The sequence below is a fragment of the Colossoma macropomum genome, unplaced genomic scaffold (assembly GCF_904425465.1).
Source record: "Colossoma macropomum unplaced genomic scaffold, Colossoma_macropomum, whole genome shotgun sequence".
In the NCBI taxonomy this organism is placed as follows: Eukaryota; Metazoa; Chordata; class Actinopteri; order Characiformes; family Serrasalmidae; genus Colossoma; species Colossoma macropomum.
Window position 1 is genome coordinate 43,611,226 of NW_023494795.1, and position 22,464 is coordinate 43,633,689.

General features: G+C 39.9%; 2 protein-coding genes across 2 annotated transcripts in view; both read left to right on the top strand.

Moving 5' to 3' along the window:
- LOC118816333 (adhesion G-protein coupled receptor G2-like) overlaps nt 1-9,220 on the top strand; it is a 31,573-nt gene extending 22,353 nt beyond the window's left edge. The window contains exons 19-24 of the mRNA XM_036582855.1: nt 114-217; nt 1,326-1,447; nt 2,658-2,923; nt 3,668-3,758; nt 4,307-4,614; nt 9,090-9,220. Of these exons, the coding sequence (XP_036438748.1) occupies nt 114-217; nt 1,326-1,447; nt 2,658-2,923; nt 3,668-3,758; nt 4,307-4,614; nt 9,090-9,220 (1,022 nt within the window). The remainder of the gene's footprint in view (nt 1-113; nt 218-1,325; nt 1,448-2,657; nt 2,924-3,667; nt 3,759-4,306; nt 4,615-9,089) is intronic.
- A 3,495-nt stretch (nt 9,221-12,715) lies between these two features.
- rad51 (RAD51 recombinase) lies at nt 12,716-21,954 on the top strand. The gene is made up of 9 exons (XM_036582482.1): nt 12,716-12,758; nt 13,902-14,001; nt 15,198-15,335; nt 16,648-16,765; nt 16,943-17,129; nt 18,088-18,201; nt 18,331-18,460; nt 18,761-18,882; nt 19,734-21,954. The coding sequence occupies exons 2-9, from the start codon at nt 13,912-13,914 to the stop codon at nt 19,855-19,857; spliced, it is 1,023 nt and encodes a 340-aa protein (XP_036438375.1). The 5' UTR covers nt 12,716-12,758; nt 13,902-13,911; the 3' UTR covers nt 19,858-21,954.
- The last annotated feature ends 510 nt before the right edge of the window (nt 21,955-22,464 follow it).

Below are 22,464 nucleotides of genomic sequence, written 5' to 3' on the forward strand. Positions count from 1 at the left end.
TTAAATCCAGCCCCAAAATTCTCAATTCTGATTTGTTTCTGCAAAAAAAAACTTTGTTCTCAAATTGAATGTAGGCTTACAGTAAAAACTGACCCCTTACTCTGCTGCCCCAGGGTCCCTGCCAAACTGGATCACTGATGGATGCAGCACCACTGAAACTGGTGACACTGTAACCTGTGAATGTGTACACTTGACCTTCTTCGCCGTGCTGATGGCGGTGAGATTCTCTTTTGATAACCGCTATCAGTAATCAATACAGACGGCAAAGTACCTCCTCCGAGTATCAGCTGATACCGATACAATATTTTTATTTTCAAAAATATTAAGCATTAAATTGAGTATTTTTATTTTTTTAATATTTGCACTTAATTTAACATGAACATCTAACTGTGTTTTTGAGAATAAATTATTGTACAATTAAAAACAAGTAGGAAAATCTCCTGTCCTAAACAGCTAAAGGCAGAGATCTCAAACTACCAGAGACTGTTTGATATGGATCGTCACATATTTACAGTCTATCCTTAAATTATCAGGATGATTTTTAGTGCTCAGACCCCTAATAATCATAGTAATAACGCAACCAGCAATACAAACATAGATTGTTTTCTAATTGGTTATTAAAGTGAAACGTCTTTTCTTAATTTTCTTAAGTTTCAGCTCTACAGATTTTAGTGTGATAGTGTTCATTATAGCTCCTTTCAAGGGGAATTCCAGATTTTAACAATTTCTACATAATTCAGTCATTGAGAGGCAAACAAAGTCACTCTGAGGAGTTTAGTGTCTTATTGTTGGTAGAGACTCAGATTTCTTTACGGTGGTGGTGATGGGAACCAGGGGTCGCCATGACTACAACACAAATATAGACATTTTATTTACTATCCAGAACCACCAGTGAACCTACACGAGTCTTCTGAGTTTATATGGAATGTTGATGATGGAAAATAGTGAAAAATCTGAAATAATACATTTTCCTTGGGGACTCAGAGATCAGGAAGTGTATTCATTTTTTGTGTAATAACATTCTTGTGAAGTAGCTTTTAACAGCATTAATCTCTCGAGACGTCTGGTTCCTATCATCACCACTGTGAACAATTCTGACTCTGTAAGTTTCTCTAGAACAGAGCTTTTCACACCAAACCACTCTGAATGGCTTTGTTTACATCATGATGATTTAACTATGCAGAAACTTTGAAAAATGGGTGGAATTCCCCTTTAAGGCCTCAAACCCATTCAGTTCAATGTAAGGCTTATAAGAGTGTTGATGCTTCTGCAGATACCATCTATATGAAACTTAGTGTGCTAAAACGTATGTGGTGTTTCCACAGCCCGACCCAACTGAAACCATATCCAGCACAGACCTAAGCAACCTCACCTACATCACCTCCATCGGCTGCGGACTGTCCATCTTCTTCCTGGGCGTGGCCCTCTTCATGCACTTCCTGTTAAGGTACAGTGTAAAAAATGTCTGAGTTTTCTTTAGAGCGCTGTGTTCACCGCTTTAATACAACTGGCTCAAGTGATCAACAAAGTTTTAGGTCCTCCATGAGATAAAATCAGATCTGTCAGCTGTACAGACTGCAATTTTAATTTTTACTAGTAGACAAATTATTCAGAAATTACAGGAAAAAAAGTGTCCATCAATGAAAAGTTCAACCCCATTTCCAAAAAAGTTGGGACACTGAGCAAAATGTAAATAAAAATAGGATGCAATGATGTGCAAAACATGTAAACCATATTTTTAAAGGAAAATACTACAAAGACAACATATCAAATGTTGATAAAATGAAAAATTATCTTTATTTGAAAAATATATGTCCATTTTCAATTTGATGCCAACAACACGTTCCAAAAAAGTTGGGACGGTGGCATGTTTACCACTGTGTTTCATCACCTCTTCTTTTAACAACACTCTGTAAGCGTTTGGGAACTGAGGAGACACTGCTGTAGTTTTGAAAGTGAAATGTTTTCTCATTCTTGTTTGATGTAGGATTTCAGCTGCTCATCAGTTCAGGGTCTCCTTTGTCTTATTTTTCATTTCATAATGTGCCAAATGTTTTCAGTGGTGACAGGTCTGGACTGCAGCCAGGTCAGTTTAGCACCCGGACTCTTTTAATACAGAGCAATGCTGCTGTAATACATGCAGAATGTGGTTTGTTATTGTCTTGCTGAAATAAGCAAGGCCTTCCCTGAAAAAGACGTCATCTGGACGGCAGCATATGTTGCTAAAACATGTATATATCATTCAGCATTAATGGTGCCTTCACAGATGTGCCGGTCACCCATACCATGTGCACTAATGCCCCCTATACCATCATGAATTCTGGCTTTTGAACTGTGCACTGATAACAAGCTGAGTGGTCTTTAGCTTGGAGGACACAGTGTCCATGATTTCCAAAAGGAATTTCAAATGTTGATTCGTCGGACCACAGGACACTTTTCCACTTCCCTTCAGTCAATTTTAAATGAGCTCCAGCCCAGAGAAGGTGGCAGCGTTTCTGGATCCTGTTTATGTACAGTTTCTTCTTTGCGTTTTAGAGTTTTAACTTGCATTTGTGGATGCAGTGATGAACTGTTTTCATAGACAGTGGTTTTCAGAAGTGTTTCTGAGCCCATGCAGTACCATTTTTGTAGTGTATTTCTCCACCGTTTCTCCACAGGAGATCGAGACAGAGCGATTCAGTGCACATCCTCATAAACCTGTTTGTGGCGCTGGTCCTGCTGAATCTGACCTTCCTGACCAACGAGTACGTGGCGAACACGGGGAACCTAATAGGCTGTAAGCTGATGGCGGGCTTCATGCACTACTGCCTGCTGACCAGCTTCACGTGGTTCGGTCTGGAGGCTCTCCACCTCTGTCTGCAGCTGGGCAGAAACTCCACACCTATCAAACACTACCTCACCAAGATCTGCATCGCCGGCTGGGGTGAGTTCAGACAGAGTCGCTGAGAAACGGCCCGGGGCCGACATTCTTCTAGGGGTTTGTTTTTCCCCTGTGCTCCACGTATAACATATGTCTGATTTTATGCACCAAAATCCATTTTTAAAAAACATTTTCTGAGCTCTCTTTATCCCTTAAAATTAAACCGGCTGTTTTTGTTGCTGTGCCTTTAAGATTTATGTATGTAAATGAGCTCTGTTCTGATTGGCTGTGGCCTCATTCTAAAGCAGTCCAGGAAGACACACTCTTAATGACTTCAGCATGAGTGGGCTGGGTTAAACTGCTGTAGGCTAAATAGGTAGATGTCAATGTCATTACACTGGTGTTTGTGACATCACAAAAACATTGGATTCAAAACGGACTGTTTTTACAGTTTAGTTTCTACACTGGGGAGAAAGCATACTACACAACGGGTTTCTCGTATACCCATAGAGAAAACTTTATTTAAAGAACAGATAAACGGGTGGTTCTTTAAAGAACGATTTTTGTAAATGAGATGCGAGAGCGGGAAGCTAAAATAATCTCCACACAATGTAAAGATCCTAGGAAGAACCTTTAACTTGGTAAAGCACTTTTACATTATGTAAGGGTTCTCTGTACCTTTAAAAGGTTCTTCACTGTCCCACATCTCATTCACAAACATGGTGTCATGCTATGGGCCTTTTAAAGTCAAATGTGAACTGGGTTTGATTTGATCTGATAATGTAAAAGATTATTTTCTCTTTTCAGCTCCTCCTGCGGTTGTTGTCACCGTCGTCTTCTGTTTGCAAAAATACAACCAACTAGTCATTCATGCTGACGACGGAAAGGATGTGAAAATGTGAGTCCTTCGCTCCCTCATCCCTCACCTACAGCTCCTTTAGCTTAGCACTCAACCTTCCGTTACATACAAATACATTTACTTACTTTACACGAGCACAGTTTTTTGATGGGTTTGTTATTTTTTTAAATAACTTTTATTTACATCTAGTCAAGTTTATTAATGAGTAAAGCTCCATTTTAAGTCATAAACATTTAGTTCCAATTTCATTCTTTTGTGTTGGTTTGACTTCTGAGCTGCTTTAGCCTTTAATTTTAATTTTCACTCCTCACTTTAGAGCTTTAGCATCTCATTTCAGACCAAAACCATACAAAAAGCGAAAAACACTCTTATCTTCCACTCCACCTTAAGTGGTGCAGCTGTTACTCTCTCAGTAAGTTTCTCTAGAACAGAGCGTTTCACACCAAACCACTCTGAACCACTCTGTTTACATCTCAACCATTTAATTTTGCAAAATGTTGAAAAATCGGTGTAATTCCCCTTTAAGACAGGTTGATTCACTGCTCTCCTGAATTTACACAGCATTCTCTACTGCTTGTGTTCTGAAGGTGCTGGATCACAGACTCTGCTGTCCATTACGTGGTGAACATCGGCTACTACTCCATAATCTTCACCTTCACCTTCACTACCTTTGTCGTCATGCTGCGATGGATCTTCCTCCTCAAAGGCGCCACCTCGAATCGCCATGAACGACTCGCAGGCTCTGGTAAGCACAAAGGGACGGGCACCTCTGACGCCCTGACTGTAATGGGCCTGTGCTGCACTCTCGGACTCACCTGGGGCTTCGCCTTCTTCGCCTACGGAGCCCTGCGCCTCCCGTCCTACTACATCTTCACCATCCTCAACTCCTTCCAAGGTGGGTCAGAGAAGAAAGAGGAAGAGTTAGTTCTTCCAGAATCAATGCTGTTCTTAGTTCTGAAATAAGACAGTATAAACATAAAGTAATACAACACAGCAGCGCCGGTTCTACATCATAAGCGACATGAACAGCTGCTTAGCGTGCTACAGCCGCCAGTACTGTTCAAACACAGACGCAGTTAACTCGTTTTACAACGGCGGTTAACAACTTTCTCTGTTTATCTGTTTATAACTGTAAAAAAGCAGCGCTCTTGCCACTGCCACGAGGGTTCGATCAAACTAAGCTTAAAGTTGGCTGGGTAAGCGAGAAATACTGCGTCACGAGACAGATCCCTGGATCCCGAATGCTGAGAAGGTTATCTGTAAGTCAAACTGTAATTTGCTAGAACCCCAAACAAGCATCCAATCCGCAGCAGAAATTAGCCACAGTTAGCCACAATATACAATTTACCAGTTATAAATGTATTCAGTTTAGACAGTTTGTCGTTTACATCTCGTCTCGTTCTGTGAGTTTATTGGCCGGTTTAAAGCAGAAATCCGATTACTCATGTAGACTCTGAGTTTCCCCATTATCTTATTACCCAAGAGAATGAAAACACACTGAATTAGTTACTGACACAATCTGATTTCCTGCAGTTATCGGATTATTAGGTGTGAACATACTGAACCAGTTACTGACACAATCTGATTTCCTGCAGTTATCGGATTAGTGTCAACACACTGAATTAGTTACTGACACAATCTGATTTCCTGCAGTTATCGGATTAGTGTCAACACACTGAACCAGTTACTGACACAATCTGATTTTCTGCAGTTATCTGATTGTTAAGTGTAAACACACCGAACCAGTTACTGACACAATCTGATTTTCTTCAGTTATCGGATTATTAAGTGTGAACACACTGAACCAGTTACTGACACAATCTGATTTCCTGCAGTTATCGGATTATTTAGTGTAAACACACTGAACCAGTTACTGACATAATCTGATTTTCTGCAGTTATCAGATTATTAAGTGTAAACACACCGAACCAGTTACTGACACAATCTGATTTTCTGCAGTTATCAGATTATTAAGTGTGAACACACTGAACCAGTTACTGACACAATCTGATTTCCTGCAGTTATCGGATTATTAGGTGTGAACACACTGAACCAGTTACTGACACAATCTGATTTCCTGCAGTTATCAGATTATTAAGTGTGAACATACTGAACCAGTTACTGACACAATCTGATTTCCTGCAGTTATCAGATTATTGTCAACACACTGAACCAGTTACTGACACAATCTGATTTCCTGCAGTTATCAGATTGTTGTCAACACACTGAACCAGTTACTGACACAATCTGATTTTCTGCAGTTATCTGATTATTAAGTGTGAACACACTGAATTAGTTACTGACACAATCTGATTTTCTGCAGTTATCTGATTATTAAGTGTGAACACACTGAACCAGTTACTGACACAATCTGATTTTCTGCAGTTATCGGATTATTAAGTGTGAACACACTGAACCAGTTACTGACACAATCTGATTTTCTGCAGTTATCGGATTATTAAGTGTAAACACACCGAACCAGTTACTGACACAATCTGATTTTCTTCAGTTATCGGATTATTAAGTGCGAACACACTGAACCAGTTACTGACACAATCTGATTTTCTGCAGTTATCGGATTATTAAGTGCGAACACACTGAACCAGTTACTGACACAATCTGATTTTCTTCAGTTATCGGATTATTAAGTGTGAACACACTGAATTAGTTACTGACACAATCTGATTTTCTGCAGTTATCGGATTATTAAGTGCGAACACACTGAACCAGTTACTGACACAATCTGATTTCCTGCAGTTATCAGATTGTTGTCAACACACTGAACCAGTTACTGACACAATCTGATTTTCTGCAGTTATCAGATTACTAAATGCATGTAAACACACTCACTGTTATGAGGTAGCCATGAATTTCACAGTAGGAAGAAAGGGGGGCCCAAAAACCATCCTGCTTAGGGTCCCCAAAAAAGGCTGGAGCAGATCCTGCAACACAGCACTGTAGACACCCTCTCAGTCTGTGAAAGGAAACAGACCATGCTCCGTATATATTTCTTCAATTCACATATTGAGCTTATAGAGGCCATGTACCCTGTTAATTATGAATTATCTCCGTAATACGAAAAGATAAATAACACAAATACATTATATTAGTTATTTAGTACCTTAAGATACAATATATTCTAAGATATATGAATCAATATGACTCAATAGCCTAATCTTTATTTTCAGTGTCTTCATTCGTGAGTGCCTGTGACTGACGTTAGCCAACGTTTTCTATCTGCCTAGTTAACACTCATCTGAAGTCAATTCATGTCAAGATTATTGATAAAATATTAATATTTATGACAACTGCAGCACATTCTCACACAGATTAAGTTAGTTACCATCAAATTAACATCAAGACGTCACTATAAGAATGAAATACAAACTCAAAAGGTAACGTTAGCTTACTGGCTAATTTAATCGCTAGTGTAAATACACTACGCTGTGCTGATAATTTAAAGGTTAATCGATACTGTAGCTGCATATTTACATTAGTAATGCCTTTAATGTCTGTAGTTCACCTTTTTAACAACATATTTGCAGTAAAACTAGTTCAGTAATGTTACCGTCTGTGTCGTTGACGACGCCGTTCCTGCTGCCCTCAGCTCAGACTGCGAGGTGACGGTTAAACTGGAGATTTTAAATAACGCACGGTTCTGGTTCTGAAAGCTGATTGGCTGAGCCGCGTTCGAAGGCAAAATATGCGCAATGAATGCTTCACAACAAGTGGACCGTAAAGCTGTTTACTGGGACCAAAAACAGCCAATTCTGTTTTAAATTGATGGGTTGAAAACTTATTTTCTCAACCTGAACTGGGCTGATCAGCTGTCTAACATGCTTCATACATAATCTCACTGAAAAACTGCAATATAACGTTTCACGTGTCGTGTTTTAGTCGGATCTGCCGTTACTAGCGACTAAAGGCAGGCTGAGTCTCAAATAAAGTTCGCTCCCTCCTCCCTATGTAGGGCGCTGTGTTAGTTTATGAATTTCTGGCTTCTTCACTCAAACAGTGCACAGGTTGTCCAGGATGGACGCGGCTGATTCCCAAATGACTGTTTGTTAGATATATTATGCCCTGTTTGGGAGGAGGAGACAGTGCTTTAATTCCTGCGTAGTGCGCTAGCTACGTAGGGAGCACGAAGCCATTTGAGATTCAGCCCCAGCGTGGAGAAAAGGGACGTTAGCTTGATGCTAATAAAAGACTGGAAATCGTATGGAGGCGCTAATGGAAATTAGCATCGTCGTCGCGGTGGTAACTTGTTCAGCAAAAACTACATGTAAAGCCAAGGTTTTTACAATTAATACTTTTTTGATATGTTGATATTTTGATATGTTCATTATTGACTTGGGCTACTGAACGTTCTTGTCCTTCTGGGGCAGGACAAGGACAGGCGACCATAACTTATGCTAAAGTAGCCTCCACCTAAATAACTATAAAATTACACAACATAATGAAAAATGCAAAATAATATACAACCTAATAATGACATAAAACAAACCTCAAATAACTTAAATATTAACATCGACATAACACATTAAACAAAAACATTTGAATATGAATGTGTGTTGTGTATGTGCACGAGAGCGTCCATGCGTATATGAAATATAAATACATATGATAGATTTATACAACCATATTAACTCCTGAACAAGTAAAACAACAGAAAAACAACTTTCTTGGGGGAAGAATTATTATTAATTATAACTTACATTAATTATTGTGGATTTTATTATATCTTATGGTGTCCACCCTATTATGAAAGTAATGAGCCACCTAAGGCTGTGTGTTATGGTAATATTATGACCGGTAAGATGGTTTTACTCTGCTTCGTCCCTTTAATAATGACAAAATCACTGTAAACATCAACATACCGTTCACTCCACAGTCCGAACACAGTCCATAGAAGTTGAGCTGCAAAAACCTTTGTGAATTTGTTGTTTTAGTGATGTCACTATGTCTGTCTATTCAGCCTATGGCAGGTTAGCCCCGCCCATTCACGCTGAAGTTATAAGGAGTGTTTCAGCCCTGCCTACTTTCTGAATGAGCCTCAATACAGGGCAGCCAATCAGAAAGGGGCTTATTTACAGATCAGTCTTAAAGGCCCAGTAACAAAAACAGCCTGTTTAACTCTAAGGGATAAAGAGAGGTTGAAAATCACTATTTTAGAAAAATTATGATTATATTTGATACATAAATGTCATAAGTGGTCATCACGGGAAAAACTAAAATACAAGAAAAATGGTCATCATGGGCATCAGTTCCCATGGTGGGAAATACTAAGTGGACATTACTTGCAGGTCACAACAAAGCCCAACAAAACCCAATGGGCCGATTCAGTGTGGATCTGTTTGTGTCTCTCCTCAGGATTCTTCCTGTTCATTTATTATTACAAGACTAGCAAGTTTGTGGGGGACCAGATGACCTCAGAGAAGACCAGCACTGCCACGGAGGCCACCAGCGTGGAGAACCCGTACGAGAGGCCGAAACCGCTTTAAAGTACAGATGACTGGATAAAAGAGGAGCAGCCATTGTGAAGTGATGCCACCAGGACTATATTCTCTGTGTGAGGACAACTGAAATATGATGTAAGCTAGAAGGCCTGTGCGAGTGTGCAGGCCAGTAAGATCTTCAGAAGCTTTACGGGCTGAGTGAGACTTTTCATTTATAATTCTACTGAATGTGCCTATGAATAGCAGTAATATAAGATAGTTATGAACCCTGAATTTGCTGGTATAGAAACTGTAAACGAGTCGAAGACAATTAGGAAAAATATCTACACCAAATTCACAGATTTATTACTGTGCTTCCTTTACATTTCCATGAAATCAGTCTCGATTCCGGACATCAGCACACTCAAATAAGGCAGCTCCAATTGGGATACAGTCTGATTGCAGCAATTTTTTTCTCTGTTTAGGTCGTCCATTGGTTTAAGGCTATTGACATTATAACAGCACAAATCAAACACCCCCTTATCCTAATCCTCAACCTAAACCTGTACAAATACACAAATCCAACCTGTTCAATAAATGAAGAAGAAAAAAGAAAAAGTTCATTTTAGCATTTAGAGCCTCCTGCTCTCTGTTTACTGTGCAGCATTTTTCAGTTTTTCACTATAACATACTGTAATATATGTGACTGATTTCATTTAGATGTATTTATTTCTGCTGATGTGTTTTGACATTAATGCGTAACATGCGTAAAAGTGTGGGCACCCCTGGTCGAGTGGCTTGTTTTTGTGGACACATTCTCTGCAAACTTAATAAAAAATAAAACATAAATTATAAAGTGTGCCATCACTTTTGCACCGACCACATTTTATGTTTTATTTTTTCCCCCAATCTGTTAAATGCAGTAAATAAATAGTGATTGTGTATTAAAATGTGCAGAAGTGTGTCTCTGTAGAGGATGTGTAACTTATTAACAGAAAATCAATAACATCATGACATTGGATCAGGGGTGCACAAACTTTTGCATGTGACTGTGATAGGAGTTTCCTTGGCAGTAGACAAATTCAAATTCACATGTTCTGAGGAGAGAATGTTTTGGAGAGGTTGTGGGAAACTAAATTAGAAACCCCCAAAATAATCTAAGCTGTACAGACTGACTTTGGTTCTGTTTTATTATCGGTTACTGCAGAACTAGAACCGCATGACTGGATGGACAGTGTTTTAATCTTTTAACCAATTCTAGACTAAATCTGTGACAAAATTCTCAAGTTTTGGGTTTGACTACTGGGTAAGTGCTTATTTCTGTCTGTTTTGCTGGTGAATTTACTCATCCACTCTTAACAGTGTGGTTCTTCAAGGGTTCTTTAATAAAGAAAATGGTTCTATATAGACCCATAAACACTGGAAAAAAAATTTGCGTGCTTAAATGAGTCTTTGCATGGGGAAATGGTTCTTCAGATTGATGAAGAATGGGTTCTGTGTAGCACCAGAAAGGGTTCTGTTGTGGTTACGATGTCAAACATGTAACAATAGGTAATTCTACAAGCCTGACATCATAATAGCAGAACCCTTTTTTGTGCTATATAGAATCATTTTCAAAAAGGTTCTATATAGAACTGTATACTACACAATCTCCATCAATCTGAAGAACCATGTGATGATACAAAGAACCATTTAATCATGCAGATGATTCTATTTATAACTCGTGGTTCTAAACAGAACCATTGTCTTCACTAAAGAATCCTTGAAGAACCATCTTTTTTGAGAGTGTAATTCAGCTGTTGGGTACTGTGGTGTTAATGTTCAGCAGAAAAACATTATTATGAAATTATATTGTTATGCTGAAATGTATTTATGTCGATATTAAATAGTCTGTCAAAGGGAAATTTCACCGAGGCTTCAAAATTTCTGCATAATTAAGTGGTTCAGATGGAAACAGAGCCGTTCGGAGTGGTTTGGTGTGAAACGTTCTGTTCTAGAGAAACTTACCGAGTCAGAACTGCTCACAGTGGTGGTGATAGGAACCAGACGTCCACCTCTAAAAGCTCCCTCACAGAAAGTTACTACATGAAATGGTTATGAATTCACTGTCTGATGACTGAGACGCTGTTTTATGATAGTTTTGATCTTAAAAACTCAGAAGTTTTTTGTTTGGGTATATTTGCCAGTAATTTTCTGGACAGTGAACTTTGGGTGGGCGATGTAACAATATTGGTCTTTATTTGGCCCACCCAAAGTTCACTGTCCAGAATTTTTTTTTCTGGACAGAAAAGTTTTTAAGATCAAAACTATCATAAAACAGCGTCTCAGTCATCAGGCAGTGAATTCATAACCATTTCATGTAGGAACTTTCTGTGAGGGAGCTTTTAGAGATGGACGTCTGGTTCCTATCACCACCACTGTGAACAGTTCTGACTCGGTAAGTTTACACATTACACATTACACATTATGTTGCAATATGCTTTTCTGGGTATATCGTGGACACTGTCAGAAAACAGTTCCCAACTACCCATGTTTGACTACAGAGAGCATCATTAGTCCTGTTTAACTGGGTTTAGTGCAGCGCAGCGTGAATTAAAATCACTGTATTCATAGATTTTGATAGTATTTTTTAATTGAGGCACTACTTTGTGACGTATTGTTTATCGTGAAAGATTTTTGTAATATTTCATAACATTTTTGCCATGTCGTCCCCCTCTACAATGCACCATTTCACATCAAACCTCTGAATTATGCAGAAATTTAATGGACTGTGGCTATTAAAAAGCAGTGGAATTGCCCTTTTAAGTCAAATTAAAAGGGTTTTCAATAGTTTTTGGTGTGGTGTAACCATTTTTTTATCTCAAGTATAAATATTAAATAAAATAAAACCTTTATAGTGGTTCTGGTGTACAATCACATAATTGCATCACTTTCAACTCTGTCTCTGTCTCTCTCTGTCTCTCTCTCTCTCTCTCTCTCTATATATATATATATATACACACACACACACACACAAAAAGGCTTTTTGGAAATGGTTCTAAATAGCACCAAAAGGAGTTCTTCTATTGTTATGATGTTAAGTTTGTAACGATAGAAGAACCCTTTTTGGTGCTATATAGAACCATATACATCACATTCTTCCTCAATCTGGAGAACCATTTTACCATGCAGCAAACCATTTAAGCATGAAACGGTTCTACATAGAACCTATTTTAATATGGTTCAATATAGCACACCAAAAAGAGTTCTGCTATTGTCATGAAGTCAAGCTTGTATACAGTAAAAGAACCCTTTTTTGGTGCTACATAGAACCATTTTTAAAAGGGTTTTATATAGAACCACACACAACACATTCTCCATCAGTCTGAAGAACCATTTCACCATGAAAAGCACCAGTTAATGCAAAAGGGTTCTATACAGAACCCATGGTTTCCTTCACTAAAGAACCCTTGAAGAACCATTTTTAGGAGTGTACACAAAAATCGAGAGAGATGAAATCACTGATTGGTGGGGAAAGCATGACGTGGCGCCTCAGCTGACGTCGTCGCCGTTGTCATGTGGCCGATGACGCGGAGCGCGGGAAAGTTGGATCTGAGGCGAGTCGGTGAGTTTGCTCTGATCGTTTCTCCTTCGATTTAAATAATATATGTTGTTCTGCTGGTTGAACCGTCGGCGTAGTTTAAGAGTAACATATTAGAACACCAAACTGCGGCGGTTTTACGCGGATTCAAGTTTTTAATGTCCGATATTTGGGTTTGTTTTGCGCGTTGACCGCGGCCGCGGGTCTCTGAGTTAGCGGGGGAGGCTAACGAGCTAAAGCCGAATACGAGCCGTGTTACAGCGAATACACAGTTCTCTGGCGCTGTGAACTGTAGGCGAGTGGATCGGACAAACAGCGGTGGACAGACGGTCACTGCAGCTGGTGACCGCACGCTTGACTGGACTAATCGTGATCATTTGTGGAAGTAATCTAGTCGAGGCTCAAGTCGGCTTTCCGTTTGCCAGCTTCTCGCTCGAATTCTCCCGTTCCACCTTAAATGGTGGCAAGCCGTTACATTCTGGGGGCTCAGCTTCTCGTTCCAAATTTCCCGCTCCACCTTAAATGGTAAAACAATGCGCCGGAATGTGACTTCTGCACTATTTAAGGTGAAACGGGCAGATTCGAACAAGAGGCTGAGGCGCTGGAAAGTTACTAACTACTGTAGCTGCTATTTAAGGTGGAACGGGGAAATTCGAATCAACATAGTTTAACAATTAAGGCCTCTGTGCATCTCTGCATCATCTATAGGGTCCTATAAAAACTGATAAAGCTTTCAGTCGTAACCTTATAATTGTGATTAGTTGACTGTGTGTATGTATCTATATATGTGTTAAGTGTGTTTGTACATACATACAATATATATGTATGTATATATAAAATCTCAATCACTGTTGTTGGAAGAAAACCTTGTATCTCCATTTTTGATGTTTTTCATTTTTTGACATCATTTGAATATACCTGTTGCCCTTTACATTGTATGTACATTTTATGATAAATGAACTAAAACAAATCACCCAAAATGACTTGGAAAAAAGTCTGGTTCAGTTGACTTACATTAAGAGCAAGTATGTTTTTTCCTTCTCCTATAAAGTTACAGTTTTGGAGGTACCAGGTTTCTCCCGACAGCGGTGATATACACAAACACATTGCATGATGTTTTAGCTTTAGGTGGACTGCATGTCACATACGTATGTAAATATGATCCAGGTTATTAAAGATGGCTATGAGGAGTGAAAGCAGAGTGGAGCTGGAGGCAGAGGTTGAAGAGGAGGAGAGTTTTGGACCACAGCCGCTGAACCGTCTGGAGGTACGGCACCGATTTATACACAGATAGATATAATACGTCTTCTACTCCCTCTCAGGCTTCAGACAGCGAACAGACAAGAGCCCTCCGCCAACCTATTCATCGATGAAGGGGGCCACCGTAGGACCATCGACGAGTGCGTATCATAATCGGATTTCTGCAGTTATCCGATTTATTTAAATGGTCATGTAAACCCCATACTCCGATCTAGAAATCTGATTTAGAAAATTTAATAAAGAGGCTGGATTTTAGCTTGGTAATCAGATTTCTCAGTGCATGTAAACTCGTACTCCGATTTCTATCGGATTTCTCAGCCTGCGCATGCATGAGATCAGACGTTGGATGTCGCGTTACACAGCAGCACACTTGGAGCGGCACTGAAACCAAACAAGAAATAAAGGATTTAAATATTCTTCATCTTCTAGATGATGTGAGTTCATATTTTCAGGTAAAAAAAAAAAAAAGCAGCGGTATGAAGTTTAAGTTTTATGTTACGTTTACGTCACGTCGTCTTCTGTGAGTTTATTGGCTGGTTGTAAAGCACAAATGTCTGACTCATGTAGACCTGGAGTTTCCCCATTATCTGATTACCCAAGAGCATATAAACGTGTTGATTGGATTACTGACAAAATCTGATTTTCTGTAGTTATCGGATTATTGAGTGCATGTCAACACAATCACTGACTAGATATTATTTGGACGGTTGCACCACTCTGCATCCCCAAGTCATGAAAATTCTTGCATCCGTAAATCTTTTACCAATTAATGAGGGTCACTGCTGGGTTGAGTGGTCCACCACCCAAAAATATCCATCCAGAAGAAGCTCTGTGGTCAGAAACTCACTACTGATGAATGACTAGAAGATTACACACCCAAACTCTGCATGAACAGATCAGCTACAGGCTCAGACTGTACACCAGCAAGGTGGTCCAGTTCGTAAAGCTCCCTGATAAACATGCTTTTTTTTCCATAATGATTTATTATATTTTCTTTGTTTCAGAGCTTTACATGTTTCTCTTTATTATTATTACTGTTTTTATTAAATGAACTATGATTTCAGTTGTTTTTGCTTTTGCTGTTTCTTATACATGATTGTTTTATTTAAATTCATTGTGAATTGTGTAAAAAAGTTCTTATTCTGAGAAAACATTTCCGCCTTTGACTGTTGATGAACAACCTTTTGTGTTCACGCCCTGCAGCAGTGCGGTATCAGTGCCAGCGACCTGAAGAAGCTGGAGGATGCTGGCTTCCACACCATCGAGGCCGTGGCGTACGCCCCCAAGAAAGAGCTGCTCAACATCAAGGGCATCAGTGAGGCCAAAGCCGACAAGATCCTGGTGAGACTAGGCAGAACCGGCCGAGCGATTTAGGCTAGGCCTGTCACAAATACTACATAATCGCCTAATCGCAGTTATTTGAGTGATTGAGTGATTGTTTAAGTTGACTGCAAAAAAAATAAATAAATAAACAGATTTTATGATCGTGTGAATTCTGCATCAGTTTGAGGCACAGAAACACAAATAAAAGAAAGTGGTAAATGTGGTTATTGAGGAACTTCATGGATCTTACAGAAATAGCAGTTGGGCCCGAAACATATTTTCCGCAAGGACGCGAACGCGAATGACGGCGCTCAGCCAATACACTGCAAACACTCGGTCCTCCTGTACAAACTTACCGTGCGTTCTTACGTTGCTTTGGCGGTTAAAACACTCAGTACTGAAGGGGGCGCTAGAGGACAAATCAGAGAAGATCTACTGTTATTCCAACAGCCTTAACAGCTAAACATGGACATTAGAGGAGAGTGAGCTGCTTTACCTCTTCTGCTGGATTGGAAACGCGATTAATTCTATAATATAATTGATCATTTTTATGTCGTCTTCGCTTGAGACTCAGCTGCTCGTCTGCTAGGGCAGTTGAGAAGCACGCTGGCGGTACAAGACCGCTTGGTCAGGTTTGGCTGTTATAGCGCCCCCCTGCTGTAACGCTCAGAATGCAGCGTTTGCGTTGCGTTAAGAAACTGGTCACATTTTTGAACGCAACTTCGTGTGAAACCCCGTCTGCGCAGCTCGAAGCGTCTGCGTTCGCGTCCTTGCGTAGGTGTGTTTCGGCCCTTAGAGACAAAGTTCTTATTTGAGGCTGTAACTGAGAAATATTTGCTAACTAGATGAGAAATAAACAAACATTCACTGCTGCCCTTTAAATGAGTAACAGCATCAAGTTAGACCTTTTGTTGTTTTTGGTCTCTATAGACATTGACTGTGTGTGTGTGCGCGCCTACAACAGTGTGGTATATAATTTAATGTCAGGACAAGTTGGCATTGCCTACCAATAAGATGGCTCAGAACCAAGATAACTGATGAGCCTTTTTGGCCGCTTTAGGTTTGTACCTTTATTGTTGCATAAAATAAACAGAAAAACACCAATTATTAATAATAATTAATTCTGATACGATTAACCATTAGCTGAAATGTCATGATTGCGACAGGCCCAAGTGTTTAAATCCTTTGCCAGCTGAAGATTTACTGAGTAATAATTAATTAATGATAAATTCTAAAGTTGTTTATTGAATGACTTGAATGTTCTGTGTAAACTGTGTCTCTGATACTTGAGTATTGTGAGTTTCTGAGCTTGTATTTGTCTCCTCTGCAGACGGAGGCCGCTAAGCTGGTTCCTATGGGTTTCACCACGGCGACCGAGTTCCACCAGCGCAGAGCTGAGATCATCCAGATTTCCACAGGATCCAAAGAGCTGGATAAGCTTCTGCAGGGTGAGAGATCTGCTGAAATCAGTTGTATTGCAGCTGATGAACAAATGAGAAGTTAAAGCTGAGCACAAAAGGCAGCGTCTTGTATCAGAACTGAGCTTCCTGTGATTTGACAACATGGCTCAGCAAGCGATGTAGCAACCCGGAGGTTAACAGTCTTTCTCTCCTCTTTTTATTCAGGTGGAATCGAAACGGGTTCCATCACAGAGATGTTCGGGGAGTTCCGTACTGGAAAGACTCAGCTGTGCCACACGCTGGCGGTCACCTGCCAGCTGCCTATCGATCAGGGCGGAGGGGAAGGGAAAGCCATGTACATCGACACAGAGGGCACCTTCCGTCCAGAGAGGCTTCTGGCCGTCGCTGAGAGGTGAGAACTGCAACAGGAAAGGCCTCAGCGCACTTCTTGCGAAACAGAATTCTCGAGGGTTGTGCGAAGCTGAAATCGCCTTTGCGAACTTACAAGCTCAAATACTCTCTGCGATTTGGTGTTGCCTGTCGCGGATTCATAGCTCTAACTATGGCGACGTTTGAGTTCAGAATACTGCCATCATTTAAGGTGGAACGGGGAAATTCGAACAAGAAGCTGGTGAATAGAAAGCCAACTTCAGCCTCGTCCTCTCGTGAACCTAAATATAAGAACCTGTATGTTTTGGTGCTCAGTACTAGTTAGTAGCACCGAATAATAGACTTAATATCTTACATTTAGGAGATGTTCATTGTTTATTTAACAGATGTGCGTTTCACAGTGAAATATTAGTGTGTCTGCCAAAGCCAAAGCTCCTTAAAGTTGTCCGTCTTTGTTAAATGGCACGCCTCTTTTTTACCAACCAGTCAGAGGCTTTGTTGCGTCGCATCTTCGTCCATGGAGTTCGCCCAGCTGCCATGTTCGTGACATGGCGACCGAAGCCTCTGCGCGACGTCTGCGGTTGTTTATTTTCTCCGCAATTACGTCACATTGTTTGCTGAAGCCAGGCAAACGTCGTCTCCCCAAGAAGTCTGAACAGGCCTTAAGGGTGACATTTAGAAGTGGAAAGTTTTTATTAGGGATGGTATGAAAATTCCCTATTATGACGTCGGTGATTAAAATATATTGGAAATGTTTAAAAACCACTAAAATTACTAGAACGATTGAAATGTGTCGTAATCTTTTATACTGAGGTAAATATAATAATTTATATACTGTGGTACATCGTTACAGCTGATAACCCTGTCATGCCTACTCTTTATTGCTTTTAGTGCTGTGCGGCGGTCCGGATGCGTCCGGCTGTGGACGTGTCCCTCGTGTGCAGTTTGAAGTTTAAACACATCCCTCTGCTGCGTTTTAGGTACGGGCTGGTGGGCAGTGACGTCCTGGATAACGTAGCTTACGCTCGAGCCTTCAACACCGACCATCAGACGCAGCTGCTGTACCAGGCCTCGGCTATGATGGCAGAGTCCAGGTGCGTAACACACACACGTGCGCAGAGTTGATGGAAGGGCGATTATAACAAAAATACATGGTGATGCTTGAGCTGATTTCTGCTTTGGTGATGGTTTATTTCTCTCTGTTTTCTTCCCGTCTCTCTCAGATATGCGCTGCTGATAGTAGACAGTGCCACAGCGCTGTACAGGACGGATTATTCTGGAAGAGGGGAGCTGTCGGCTCGGCAGGGCCACCTGGGACGCTTCCTCCGCATGCTGCTGCGCCTCGCTGACGAGGTGAGACACCCGCACAGGCTAACGCACCTCACGGGTATAGAACGTAGACCGAGAGGTGCTCTAGGGTGTGACGGAGGGATACGACACACCAATTCGGCAGCATTTGAATTACGTCTGTGCACCTGGATGCTGTGAATTTAGCCTCTTAGTATTGTTCTCTAATGTGTGAAAACTCACCGTTACCATTCAGACGAAGAGTTCAGTTTTCTATTCCGAATACGAGCCGTAATACGTGGACAAAATTCGCTTGTTGCTGTTTGACAAGTAAACAAATTTGACTGTCTCCTCTTTCCTGTGTAGTTTGGTGTTGCGGTCGTCATCACTAATCAGGTTGTAGCTCAGGTGGACGGAGCAGCCATGTTCTCTGCAGATCCAAAAAAGCCCATCGGAGGAAACATCTTAGCACACGCCTCCACTACCAGGTAAGACTGCACAGTGCCGCTACCTCTCGTAATAGACGCTGTGCCACTGTCACCCACATGATTTCAACTTGCTTATGCAAATGTTGCAAACCAAATGGGTTGCAATGCATTTTTTTAAATCATTACCTATTGTGTTTCTTGGCTCACCAAAAAGCTGCTGAGTTAAAGACTTTAACTGAAAGCATCCAGAATTCCATTATAATAGGTAATCAGTGCTTGTATGGTGGTATCTGATTCATTTTCTTGATGATACCATAGCAACCACCTGGAATACCCTTGGCAGCCACCATGGTTACCATAGAAACCACCGAGCAACACCCTAACAACCACCTGTAACACTATAGCAACCACCTAAAATAACATAGTAACCTTTTGGCAGCACCAAATGGCTTCAGTGTCTCCTACAGCTGTCAGTCATTGATACAGTGTTCATGAAAAACCATGATGTTATGGCGAAGTGTGTGTGTGTGTGTGTGTGTGTGTGTGTGTGTGTGCGCGCGCGCACACATGTACACATATATACACACAAATAAATAAATAAAAAATGTGTAAACATAAACACATGTGCATGTAACAATAAAGGAAGCTTTGTGCAACCTTAATAACACAGTGATTGAAAACACGGTAGCTCACTGTAAGCTCTGGTCGTTCACGTGGATCTTTCCAGTACCAGCCAGGTCATTAAATAAGCCGATGTTGCCCAGAGAGTAACATCTGTAGCTAAACAGGGCCTCGTTCCAGGGTCAGGGGGACAAGCTCAGTGGAGAGGACCACCACACTCACTGTGTATTTACAGCTGATGCTCATTTGGTGATACAACTTCAACTCTTGCTTAATCTCTCGTCTTTCAGGCTGTATCTGAGGAAGGGAAGAGGCGAGACCAGAATCTGTAAGATCTACGACTCTCCCTGTTTGCCCGAGGCAGAGGCCATGTTCGCCATCAATGCGGACGGAGTCGGAGACGCCAAGGACTGAGAGAGAGCGAGCCGGACGGTTTGGATTCTCACTGAAACACATGGCGATGAGTTACACTCGCACTTCGCTCCGTCTCGGGAGGAAATGACTCGTTAATAAGCGAAGAGAAACTCGTATAACAGTGTGCTGCTTTAACCTGTGGTTGACCTGGCGCTGCCTCCACGGTCGTGAGTCACCCTCCACGGATCTGATACGACAGTATACGACGCACAGCCTGATGTAAACAGAAGCAGCTCCTCTGAACTGACCTTTTGTTTACATTCAAGTGAGATTTATGCAGATTGTTGTCCATAATAATGGAATAATGTCCATAATAATACCGAACGCCTTTAAAGGAATGGTTCACCCAAAAATCTCATTCACACAGTAAATCCACCAGCGGAGACGTGTTTAGTGTTAGCACTGGATGCTAATGCAGCTAACAAGTAGCTTAAGCTGGTACCCCACTGAATTGCATCACGGCAACATGCAAATGTTTCTGATACATATTTTAGGCCACGTTTATAGATGTAATAATAGTTTATAGAGCGTAATAATAAGTCATGAAGTGTCGTAAACAACGTAAGCGAGTCTGAGCTCAACGACTCCACATGGTTTAATGCGGAGTGATGCGGTTAGCTTTATGCTAATTGTGGGATATAAGCTTTTATTACTTGTTAGCCACATTAGCCTCGTAGCTCCAGTGCTAAAACTAAAAAATGGGAGAAATTTGATTCTCAAATCATTCTTTCACAGAAAAACAGCATTTATTTCTGCAGAGTCACAAACACACCTGCACATTTTGCTCTTCCGGAGTTTAATAAACACAGATCAGTCCGGAATATCGGTCAGATCCATTTACTGTCCAGTGGTTGTAGATATTTTTACCCATTTATCTGTTTTACTAATAATGAATGAAACTGGAAGTCTGGAGAGGCCATGAGCTGTTACTAGAATGTTCTGGATTGTTATCTTGAGGATTTTTTTAGGATTATTTTGGTATTTTGAAATAAGATAAATAACTTATCTCAAGATAACTCATCTTAAGATAACGTTTATCTCGATAAGTAACTTATTTCAAGATAATTTTGTCATCTTGAGATCACAAGATAGTTAATTATCTTAAGATAACTTTTATCTTGAGATAAGTAACTCATTATTTCAAAATAATTTTCTTTTGAAATAACAAGATAAATAACTTTTATAAATAACAATTTTGTCATCCTGAGATAACAAGATAATTAACTCGTTATCTCAAAGTAACAGTCCAGAAAGTGGTCACTCCCTCGTGGCCTCTCTGGACGTCACTGTATGAGTCAGCTGGCTATTCACTTCCATTCATTGTTAGCAGTGTTAGCTTTGCTGGCTGAGCTGTTCCTTTAGAGGTTCCCCCCTCGTGTGTGTTTGTGGATGAAGAGCAGTGGTGTGGCGCCCCCTGCAGGATGAGAGTGAACCGAGAGTTCCTGTGTTTAATGAAATTATTAACCCCTCCCTCCGCAGACAGACTTGCTTTCTCATTCCTTTTTGGGTGGTGTATTTATCGGGTAATTAGCAGTGATTTAATATTGGCATTATTATTTGTGTTCTTTCTTCTGTTTGTTCTCTTCTGCTACTTCTGTTTGAACTGTATTCTTTCTGTACATAAAATACTCTGAACTGAACCTGTTTTATTGTTTGTCATGATGTTTATTAGGGGACACAAAGAGGCCAGCGGGATGTTCTTTAAATAAAAGGAGGAAATTATTTTCAAAATTGGTCAAATTTTCCCTGCTATGTTAAAATAAGCTGGGAGCTGTATTTAAAGTCTGATGACTTGTTTGTCATATTAAGAATTTATTTTATTTACAATAATAACTTATACAGTGTGGATTTAAATATTACAAAGTAATCACAAAATGGTATGTTTATATATTTTATTCAGTATTTCTAAAATTCAGTGAATAAAGGAATGAAATTATGCGTTTAGCTTTTGTTTGCTTTGAGATTTGATTACTTTTGAAATATACTCAGTTTTGATAAGAACTTAATTATACAGCATTCTGAGTTATTGTAGGATCGTCTACAGCTCTGCTCTTCTATGGAGGACCCGATCTGCCAAAATGAAAAATTAATAAAATTTTTAAAAACTCAGTAAATTAATAAATAATAATCAAAATAATGTTTTATAAAATAAAGTATATATTGCTTATTTTGATTGTAATTATACATATTTGTTCTTTTTCTGCAGTTATATATTTTATTTATTTTTATATTTATCTTTATTTTATTTATTTTTGTATTTTTTTTTAATAATGCCTGTTCATTTTATTTTTTTCTGTATCCATATTTTTAACATTTGTTCGCTTTATTTATTGATTTATTTATTCATGTATCTTTTAATTAATTCATTTATTTTTTCATTACTTTATTTCTGTATTTCTTTGTTCATATGATAACGAGGGGGCGTGTTTTTCATGGTCAGGCTTAGAATTAGGTATATATTAATTTACCGAGTCAATTATATTTAATTTTATTTATTTTTCTTTTTGGCAGATCGGGTCCTCTGTATTCTTCATCCTGAACACATCTAACATGTATTTACAACTTTCATCTGCAGCTTCGTCCTGATGATCTGGAAGCTGTGAGGTT

What these genes read in the sequence shown, in the direction of transcription:
- rad51 (XM_036582482.1), top strand. Translation starts at nt 13,912, where the DNA reads ATGGCTATGAGGAGTGAAAGCAGAGTGGAGCTGGAGGCAGAGGTTGAA. An exon ending in AGCCGCTGAACCGTCTGGAG is followed by an intron (nt 14,002 to 15,197) that starts GTACGGCACCGA and finishes CACGCCCTGCAG; the next exon opens with CAGTGCGGTATCAGTGCCAG. An exon ending in GCTATGATGGCAGAGTCCAG is followed by an intron (nt 18,202 to 18,330) that starts GTGCGTAACACA and finishes CGTCTCTCTCAG; the next exon opens with ATATGCGCTGCTGATAGTAG.